The 10,225-nt window shown below is 39.5% G+C and overlaps 3 protein-coding genes across 3 annotated transcripts in view; 2 read left to right on the top strand and 1 right to left on the bottom strand.

The window, feature by feature from the left end:
* The window catches only part of Cbr-tufm-1, a gene marked incomplete at both ends in the record, with an annotated part of 4,169 nt that extends 2,049 nt beyond the window's left edge, over positions 1 to 2,120 (bottom strand). Inside the window, 3 exons of the mRNA XM_045243422.1 lie at positions 460 to 1,450; positions 1,851 to 2,024; positions 2,078 to 2,120. Coding sequence (XP_045091534.1) covers positions 460 to 1,450; positions 1,851 to 2,024; positions 2,078 to 2,120 — 1,208 coding nt within the window. The remainder of the gene's footprint in view (positions 1 to 459; positions 1,451 to 1,850; positions 2,025 to 2,077) is intronic.
* Positions 2,121 to 4,633: 2,513 nt separating this feature from the next.
* Positions 4,634 to 7,871, top strand: CBG00490 (the record flags this gene model as incomplete). Its single annotated transcript, XM_045243421.1, has 5 exons — positions 4,634 to 4,829; positions 5,582 to 5,806; positions 6,612 to 6,865; positions 7,206 to 7,324; positions 7,850 to 7,871. The coding sequence occupies 5 exons, from the start codon at positions 4,634 to 4,636 to the stop codon at positions 7,869 to 7,871; spliced, it is 816 nt and encodes a 271-aa protein (XP_045091533.1).
* An 813-nt stretch (positions 7,872 to 8,684) lies between these two features.
* The window catches only part of CBG00488, a gene marked incomplete at both ends in the record, with an annotated part of 4,542 nt that continues 3,001 nt past the window's right edge, over positions 8,685 to 10,225 (top strand). The window contains 3 exon segments of the mRNA XM_002640880.1: positions 8,685 to 8,729; positions 9,408 to 9,629; positions 9,863 to 10,016. Of these exon segments, the coding sequence (XP_002640926.1) occupies positions 8,685 to 8,729; positions 9,408 to 9,629; positions 9,863 to 10,016 (421 nt within the window).

Genomic DNA, 10,225 nt, shown 5'->3' with positions numbered 1-10,225 from the left:
CCCCCTTCACAGTATGGTCTTTTTGGATCAGTTTCAGCTAAACTTGGTCCAATTTAAGTCAATTTAAGGTCATTTCGAACTCATTTTGGGTCATTTTCAGTTAATTTTTGGTCATTTTCAGGTGATTTTCGGTAATTTTCAGGTGATTTTGGGTTATTTTTCAAGGTCATTTTCAGCTAATTTCAGGTAATTTTTCTGACCAATTTTGAGCAACTTCGAACTATTTTTGGGCTGAATCATAGTGATTTTCGGTCAATTTGAGGCATTTTAGTCCTATTGTACGATGCAGGCATTTATTTTCACGCTAAAATGCAGTTAAAATTGGTAATCTCTTAAGTTTCAGCTAATCCATGGGGCTGCTAGACTACAAACTAGAAAGTTGGAATTAGCAGACCTAATTGGAATTATAAAAATGAGCCTGCCAAACTACAAACTACATTCCAAATAGCTCAAACTCACTCGGCCGACTCTCCAGGCATCACAAAGTCCTTTCCAACAATCTTCACACTCGCTCCAGAATCCCAAGTCAACGAGAAGACGTGCTCACTGAAGTAGTTGGCAATTGGCGTCTTGGCTCCTCCCTCGCTCTCCTTCAACACATACAACTGAGCCTTGACCTTATCAGTAACCTTGTGTTTGTGTCCTTGTGGCAAAAGAACACATCCACGTCGGACATCCTTTGGTCCCAGTCCTCTAAGGAGCACTCCCAACTGATCTCCTGGCTCGGCTTGGTCCACAGTCTTTCTGAATGATTCTAATCCAGAAATGGTGGATTTCACTGTGGTGCCATCCTTAGTTCCTCCAACAATCTCAATCTTATCTCCTCTCTTCAAAATTCCTCTCTCCAACTTTCCAGTGATTACAGTACCTCTTCCAACGATTGAGTAAACGTGCTCCGCTGCGAACATTGGTTCCTCATTCACTTTTCTCTCTGGGATCACGAATTTGTTATCAAGAACGTCAAGGAGCTGCTTAACAGCCTCCTCTCCAATCTCTGGCTGTTTTCCCTCAAGAGCACAGAGAGCAGAGCCAAAAATGACTGGACAAGTGTCTCCAGGGTATCCAAACTCGTTGAGCTGCTCTCGAATATCCATTTCCACTAATTCACGGGTCTCCGCGTCTGGAACCTCATCAACTTTGTTCATGAAGACTACAATATTCTCCAATGGGACGCCGACTTGTCTGGCCAACAAAAGATGCTCCTTAGTCTGTGGCATTGGTCCATCTGTAGCTGCAACTACCAGAATCGCTCCCTCCATCTGGGCGGCTCCTGTGATCATGTTCTTGATATAATCCGCGTGTCCAGGGCAGTCAATATGGGCATAATGGCGTTTCGCGGTCTCGTATTCCAAGTGGAAGGCGTTGATGGTGATACCACGAGCCTTCTCTTCTGGAGCGTTGTCGATATCCTCGTATTTACGGTATTTGGCTCCTTTGGAGGTGGCAAGAACTGAAAAAAAATTGGTTTTAAAGAGGGAAATGGCTGAAAAACGGTGAAATCAGGCGTTTTGCCCGGTTTTTTCGCTTTAAATTCTCAATTTCAAGGCCCCGGTGACTCTAAAGAGGCTTGACTTCAAATATCATTTAAAGCAGCGTACCGGGTAAAATGGCTGAAAAATGGTAAAATTAGCTAAACCAGGACCTAAAATAGACTCTTAAAACTATTTTTCCGACGTTAAATGCTCAACTTCAAGGACTAGAAAGCTCCTAGGCTTCTGGAGACACGAAATCTCCAGATTTTGAATTTTTTAGCTATTCGATCCTCCTGGATCGATTTTCAACGACTTGGGTATAACTTCAGCGAAAAAACTAGTTATAAAGGGCGTTTGAGACCCAATTTCTCTCCCTACCCTTAGTAATCGCCGAAGTCAACGTCGTCTTTCCGTGATCGACGTGTCCGATGGTTCCGACGTTCAAATGCGGTTTGTCTCTCTTGAAAACCGCTTTTCCGCCGGGAACCGCCAGGTGCCGGGCCTGAAGAAGCGACACTTGCTGCATTTTTTGCTCGCAAAGTGTGACAGTCTCTAAAAAAACAAAATTTTGCTATATTTTCAGCCTAAACTAGCTTCAAACTCACTAAAAGCGCCGACATTTCGGCTGAGAAGGCTGAAAATCTGCATCTTTTTGGCCCAAATTTGGTGTTTACCTGAAATGATGCAATTTAGACGGAAATTTGTCGGATTTTTGCACAAAATACTGAAAAAACGGTGATTTTGATGCTTTTCTCAATTTTATGAGTCAAAAAATATCAGAATTCGGCTGAAAAAGAGGGAAAATCGGCTGAAAATGCTTGAAAAATAACAGGCGTGCATTTGAGAATTTTTGTGTGCAAACACCGAATCCGACGCGCAGCTACACCAAATACACCGGCGCGAATTGTTGACCGTACTCCACCGGGAAAATATTTATTTTTCTTATTTTTGTGTCACATTTTGTTATTTTCAGCCGTTCTTCTGTCAATTTTCGTTATTTTCATTGATTTTTTCAGGTTTTTTTCATTATTTTTCACACAATAAACAAAATGTGTATTTTCACCCCAAATTTTCATCGAAATCGCTTTTCTCCGCTGATAAGCGATTTTTCGTGTAAAACTTGATGATAATGGGTTGCGAGATAGCGTTTAGAAGAAGCGAATAGTAACGTAATTTGATCGATTTGCCGAAAAAAGAATTTTTTACTACAACAAAAATTTTTCAACCTAAAAATTGATTCTTGAGCTCTTCTACACCGAGAGTTTTTTTTTTCAAATTTTCCCTTAAAAAAAGACATTTCCGGCATAAAAAATAGATTTGTTTCTAATTAAATAAATTTTTTTTGGCCTAAAATTTATTTTTTCTTCCAATTTTCCCTTCTTCTCCAATTGAAAGGGGGCAAATAAGACACACACACACACACATACAACAACAATACCCCTCCCCAACAACCATCGATTGAGAAAAGCGTACACAGTGGATGTGTTCCTTCATTTCGCAATTTTCATTTTTCTTGAAATTTTGCTGAAAAAAGTCTGAAAATCCAGATTTCCCGCTGAAAATTGAGCAAAAACGAGTCGAAATCGGCTTAAAACGACGGATTTCACCCCAGAAAGCTAAAAATTCCGTTATAGAACGGTTCTTGGCTGATGGGTCTGCTAATTCCAATTTTGTAGTTTGTAGTTTACGAAAATGACCACTATTTGGGGCTCCAGCGTGCAGCTGGGACAACACAAATGAAATTCAGGGCAAATAAAGCATTTTGAGCACTTTTTGACTGAAAAATAGGTGAAAATTGGACAAAAACGCGGAAAAATCGGGTCTGCTAGACTACAAACTACATTTTCAGGATTAGCAGATCCATTCATTTTTGCTTGTTTTTGCTCGATTTTTTAAGTTTTTCCTTTAGTTTTTGAGATAAATTCAGCAGAAATATCATAATTCTTAGCAAATAAAGCATTTTGACCACTTTTTAGCTGAAAATTAAAGAAAAAATGGTCAAAAACGCGGAAAAAATCACTTTAGGTCTGCTAGACTACAAACTAGAAAGCCGGAGATAGCAGACCCATTTGGGCCTGCTAGACTACAAACTACATTTTTCGGAATTAGCAGACCAACTCATTTTTTATCGTTTTTGCTCGATTTTTTTGGTTTCTTTCACTTTTCCTCTAGATTCTATGTCAATTTTAGCTGAAAATCTCCCCATTACTCATATAAATCGATTAATCCATCCATTTTGTATTCCTTTTGAACATGTGAGGGACGGAGGATCACACACACAGGACTCCCTCCTCGTCTCTGGTATTGTGTTCTTGACATTTTGGGTTTCTGCGTCTCTCCATTGGTCATACTCTCTCGCCGTTTTGTCCCTCACGCTCTCTCTCCCTAGCTTTCCGAGGCCTTACGCTCTACTGAATGTGTGCAGAAATTTGATGACCAATGATGCCCCGGGGTTTTTATAAACATTTTTGCTGATTTTTTCTCTTTAAAAGTTGTTTTTATAGATTTTTCCCTTAAAAATCGATTAATATCACTGGAAAACACTGAAAATCCGGCGAAAAATGAGTTTAAAACAGCCAAAAATGGAAGTGGTCTGCTAATTCCTCAAGTGTAGTTTGTAGTCTAGCAGACCCATTTTCATTTTCTCGCTGAAATCGATTTTTCCTCCAATTTTCGCTGGTTTTGCTAATTTTCCACGATTTTTGTATCATTTTCTTAGAATTTCAGCCAATTTCTATGGTTTCTCCTTGATTTTAGCCATTTTTTGGTCTGCTATTATGCTTGTCTGAGAAAAAAAAGGTTGAGACGCAGAGAAAAAGTGTCTGCGTCTCCACCGTTTGTGTGCTGTTTAGGCTCTCCGCTTCGATATCGCTATCGTATTCAGACTGCAAAAAATACTCTCTAACATTTTTTTTCTCAGACAAGCATAATATCTCTAAATTTGTAGTTAGTATTCTAGAGAAATGGCTACAAACTACATCTGCGGAGCTAGCATACCAATAAGGGAATCCTGCCAAGCTTGATTTCTAGAAAATTGTAGTTTGTAGTCTAGCAGACCAATTTTTCATTTTTCGCCAGTTTCTGATCAATTTTAGCTGACCTTTCTTGGTTTTTACATTTAAAAATCTAATATTTCTCAATTTTGGCTCATTTTCAGAGTCATGGACGGGCCAGCACCACCCGAGGATCCCCGTGATCCACAGTTGGAGCAGCAGCAGGGCGACTCGGAGACACAACCGCTGCTCGACGAGGGCATTGGCATGTATTCGGAGGATTTGGAGAGTCAACAGGAGCCAGAGTACATTACCGAGTACGGTGATGGTACTGAGTCGGCACAAAGAGCTCACAGACCGAATGGTAGGGTTGAAAATCGCTGAAAATCCGGCGAAAAATGCTTCATAATACACGAAATTTGAGATTTTTGAAGTTTGGTCTGCTAATTCCAAATTTGTAGTTTGTAGTCTAGCATACCCACTTAGGTCTGCTATCCCGAGAGTGGTAGCCCCTGGCAGACTGCAAACTGCATCTTCAGAGCTAGCATACCAACTAGGGAATCCTGCTAAGCTCGATTTCTCAAAAATTGTAGTTTGTAGTCTAGCAGACCCAATTCTCATTTTTCACTCATTTTTGGCTATTTTTTTGCTTGTTTTCGCTAATTACTGATTTCTCTAATAATTCACATTAGCCCGTGTGAAAAACTCTGAAAATCCGGCGAAAAATGCTTTAAAATCGCGAAATTCGATGTTTAGAAACCTTGGTCTGCTAGTTCCAAATTTGTAGTTTGTAGTCCAGCAGGCCCAATTCTCATTTTTCACTCATTTTCAACCATTTTTCATCATTTTTGGCTATTTTTTTTGCTTATTTTCCGCTAATTTCTAATTTTTCTGATTTGTAGTTTGTAGTCTAGCAGGCCCATTTGGGTCTGCTATCCCGAGAGTGGTAGCAGACTGCAAACTACATCTTTGGAACTAGGATACAAACTAGGGAATTCTGCCAAACTCGGTTTCTTGAAAATTGTAGTCTGTAGTCTAGCAGACCCAATTCTCATTTTTCACTCATTTTCATCCATCTTTCATCAATTTTGCTCATTTTTCTTCTAATTTTTGCAGGAGCCAGTGTGATGTGTCGTGTGTGCGACGTGTCCGTTTCCTTGGAGGGACGCAATCAGCAGCACGTCGTCAAGTGTCACAGTTGCGACGAGGCGACACCGATTCGTCCGGCGCCGCCCGGAAAGAAGTACGTCCGGTGTCCGTGCAACTGTCTGCTCATCTGTAAGGCGTCGTCGACGAGAATCGCGTGTCCGCGCAACAATTGTCGTCGTGTCATTACATTGGGTAAGCGGAAATGGGGCAGTTCAGCGGAAAAATGACTTAGAAAACATGAAAAATGGCTCTAAAATCGTCAGAAACTCCATTTCGGTCTGCTATCTCGAAATCTGTAGTTTGTAGTCCTGTGAGAACGAAGCTCCAGATATTTTACGCGAAGATTTGACATGAAAATCGGCCCAAAATACCCACGGGCCTGCTAGACTACAAACTACAATTTCGGAATTAGCAGAACCAAATCGCAAAACTCTTAAAATGGCTCATTTTTTCTCAAGTTTTGAAGCAATTTCTGAATATTAAAATCTCAATGGAACGAAATCCTAATTCCAGCAAAATTTAACGAAAAATATCACAAAAATCGAGTTTCAGACTAAAAATCATCTAAACATTTTGGTCTGCTAATTCGGAAAGTGTAGTTTGTAGTCTAAAAGATCAACTAAATTTGTTTTAAGAATGAAGAATTGCATTCCGGCAGCTCAAAAAAGAGAAGAAAATTGATCTTAAAACCGAATAAAATCGCTGAAGGCTCAAGTTTGGCCTGCTGGACTACAAACTACACTTTCATAAGCAGACCAAAACTTCAATTTTTCAAAATTGCTCATTTTTTCTCATTTTCCGCCAATTTTTCGAGTCTGCAAACTCTAAATTGGTAGTTTGTAGTCTAGGCCTGCTAGACTACAAACTACAAAGTTCCCTTTAGCAGACCACTTTGCAAATTTTCTCAAATTTCATGGATTTTGGCCGTTTTTTCTCTTTCCGATTTTAAATTTCACACAAATATTGTGAATCACAGTCCTCGTTAGAAATCGTTCAGAAGCGATTTCAGCTGGTCAACGTGATCCAGGAGTGGCGATTCGTGCGCCGACAGGATCGTGCCGAGTCAAATGCAACCATTGCAACGAGATCTTCCTCTTCAACACACTTACCAACGCGCTGGCCCTCTGTCCGCACTGCAAAAAGTACTCGACCGTCGGGAATTTCGCCCGGAGACGTGCGCTGCTCTTCTTCGTGCTAGCTGCTACTGTCGCCGTTTTGGCTGTGATTTTGACGATGCTTACGAATGCGTCGGTGAGTTGAAGGGGGAAAAATGACCCAAAAATGATGAATTTTGACCCAAAAATGATGAATTATGACCCAAAAATGATGAATTTCAACTCAAAAATGATGAATTTCAACTCAAAAATGATGAATTTTGACCCGAAAATAAGGAATTTTGACTCAAAAATGATGATTTATGACCCAAAAATGATGAATTTCAACACAAAAATGATGAATTTTGACCCAAAAATATTGAATTTGGATCCTAAACTCATGTTGGTCTGCTAGACTCCAAACTACAATTTTGGAACTAGCAGACCCAGGTCAAGATTTTTTCCAATTCTCACCCCTCGTTCCATAGCACTTCCAGACGTTCAACAAAGTCTACATGGTTCCGATTCTCGTTGGATTATACGGATGCGCCGTCTATACCGCCTACAAGTCATTCAACTACTACACGTGCCGAAAAAGCGAGATTATTGGACCTGTGTAGGTATTTCAGACCAAAACCGACCCAAAAATTGGAAATTTCTACGAAAAATGAGTCAAAAAATGACCTAAAACGCCAAGCACTGCATTTGGGCCTGCTGGACTACAAACTACACTTTTGGAATTAGCAGACCAAACTCTTAAAAATCTTCAAAATTACTCATTTTTTCGCAATTTTCAAAGCAATGTCTAAAATTTGAAATCTCGATGAAAGAAAATCGAAATTCCGGCAAAAATTGATTCAAAATGGCCTAAAAATTGAATTTCTGGCTAAAAATCACCAAAATATACATTATGGTCTGCTAATTCTGAAAGTGTAGTTTGTAGTCTAGCAGACCCAGCCCAAGTTGTTTTACGAAGCAGATAAAACAAAAAAGTTTAGCTGAAAACCGATAAAAATCGCAAAATTCTCATGTTTGGCCTGCTGGACTACAAACTACATTTTAGAATTAGCAGACCCAAATTTTAAAATTCTTCAAAATTGCTCACTTTTCGCCAATTTTTTTTCAATTTTTCAAATTTCAGCGAGGGAATCGACAACTTCTGACTATTGTACGGCTCCATCGAAAATCATCATGATCATCCCGGCTGAAAACAAGGTTCTGCAACAATTGCACATAATTTTCCTGAAAAAATCCACGTAGAATTTCATTTTTTAGTCATTTTTGGGTCTCCATCCCCAATCCAATACCTCCGTCGCCTCTATGATTATTCTGTGATACTTTTTTTTTGCTTTTTTCGTTCGCCCCGCCCCATATTTCTTTATTTTCCTCGAATTTTTTCCATTTTTTTGAGTTTTTTGGCGCTGAAATTTTCAATTTTCAGCCCAAAAATCATCTATACACATCCCCTGATAAGCTGGTATTTCCCAAAAAAAATTATTTTTCAGCCTGATTTGTTAAAAACGCCACACCTAATTTCTACCCCCTTTATATTATGCCCCGCCCCTTTTCTCCCCAAAAAAAAGTTTGAAAATTGCACCAAAACCACCACCCCCAAGAATTTGAATTATAAACTGTAAATTTAGTCTATTTTCCTTTTTTTTTCTTTTTTTTCTACAATTTTCATGGGTTTTAACACTTGTTATACCTATTTTGACCCATTTTCAGCCATTTCCCAGCCTGTTTACCCCAATTTTTCCAGTTTTATGCGTAACTTGGCTTCGCTGGAACTCTATCGGCAGCTTATTCGTTACTCTCGCAGCCCACAGCTCAAATATACGGATCGTCGATTTTTGGGCGAAAAAATTCGTCAAGAATTTCTGAAAAATCGATATTCCGACGACAATCAGACGACTGATTTGTTGATAAAGTGGGGAGAGAGTGTGTTGAAGGCGAAGAAAATTGTGTAGAGAAAAAAAATGGTGTGCGTTTTGGGAATCGAAGGATCCGCTAATAAGATTGGGGTGAGTGAAAAACTACAAAAATTAGTGAAAAATTTCCGAAAAATGGTCAAAAAATCATCAAAAATGGGTTTAAAACCACCGAAATGAGTGAAAAAACAGTAAAAAAATGGATGGTTGGAAGATCTCTAAGAATTAGTGAAAAATCACAAAAAGCGCGAAATTCGAATTTGGGTCTGCTAATCATTTCCTGTAGTTTGTAGTCTAGCAGAACGAAGCGCGAAAAATCACCGTAAATTAGGTTAAAAATCGACAAAAAAAATGCGAAAATCTATTTTCGGTCTGCTAATTATTCTTTGTAGTTTGTAGTCTAGCAGGCCGCAGCGCGAAAAATCACCAAAATTAGCGAAAAATCATTAAAAAACGCGAAATTCGAACTTGGGTCTGCTAATTATTTTTTGTAGTTTGTAGTCTAGCAAGCCCAAGCGCGCCGTGGGCCTGCTTAACTACAAACTACAGGGAAAACATTAGCAGACTAAAATCGAATTTCGCTTATTTTGCACCTAGAAACTTTCAGTCTTCTCCGTTTTTCGAACTAAATGATCAGTAGACTACAAACTACAATTTTGACATTAGCAGACCAAAATGTTGTTTGGCCTGAAAACAAGCATTTTTCTCGTTTTTTATTCTGTTTTTTCTAGCAATAAGACAATCAGACTACAAACTACACACTTTTTCCAGGTCGGTATCATTCGTGACGGCGTCGTTCTCTCGAATCCACGGGCCACATTTCATGCGCCGCCCGGAGAAGGATTCCGGCCAACGGAAACCGCTCAACATCATCGGCAACAGATCGTTCGTCTAGTTGGAGAGGCGATTCGTGAGGCTGGAATTCAGGATCCGGAGAAGGAAATCGATGGAATCGCATTCACCAAAGGACCTGGGATGGGAGCACCCCTACAGGTGAAAATTCAAGAAAATTTGAACTAAATTAGGCAAAAATAGCGGAGAAATGATCAAAATTGGTCTGCTAATTCGAGAATCGTAGTTTGTAGTCTAGCAGACCCATTTTTCCTAACAAGCGGAGGAAGTTGAGGGGCGCCTGCTGGACCACAAACGGGTCTAGCAATCCCAACTTGAGACTCTTAAAATTAAGGAAGTGTAGTTTGTAGTCTAACAGACCCATTTTTTTGCAGGTTGGCGCCATCGTCGCTCGTACACTGTCCCTCCGATGGCAAAAACCCATCATTCCGGTCAATCACTGTGTTGGACACATTGAAATGGGTCGACTGATCACGGGGGCGGATAATCCTGTTGTTTTGTATGTGAGCGGTGGAAATACACAGGTTTGTGAAAAGAAATCGAGAAGATTGATCGAAAATTATGGATTTTAGGCGAAAAATGCGTTTTTTTGGTTTTGGTCTGCTAATTATATGAAATGTAGTTTGCCTAGCAGACCCATTTTTGAAATTTGAAGAAATTTCAGAAAAAATAACAAATTTTACACGAAAAGTGGGCTTTTTTTTGGTTTTGGTCTGCTATTTATGAAATTGTAGTTT

Source organism: Caenorhabditis briggsae, assembly GCF_000004555.2.
Source record: "Caenorhabditis briggsae complete genome, chrIII, whole genome shotgun sequence".
In the NCBI taxonomy this organism is placed as follows: Eukaryota; Metazoa; Nematoda; class Chromadorea; order Rhabditida; family Rhabditidae; genus Caenorhabditis; species Caenorhabditis briggsae.
This window is presented reverse-complemented; position numbering and strand designations above follow the sequence as displayed.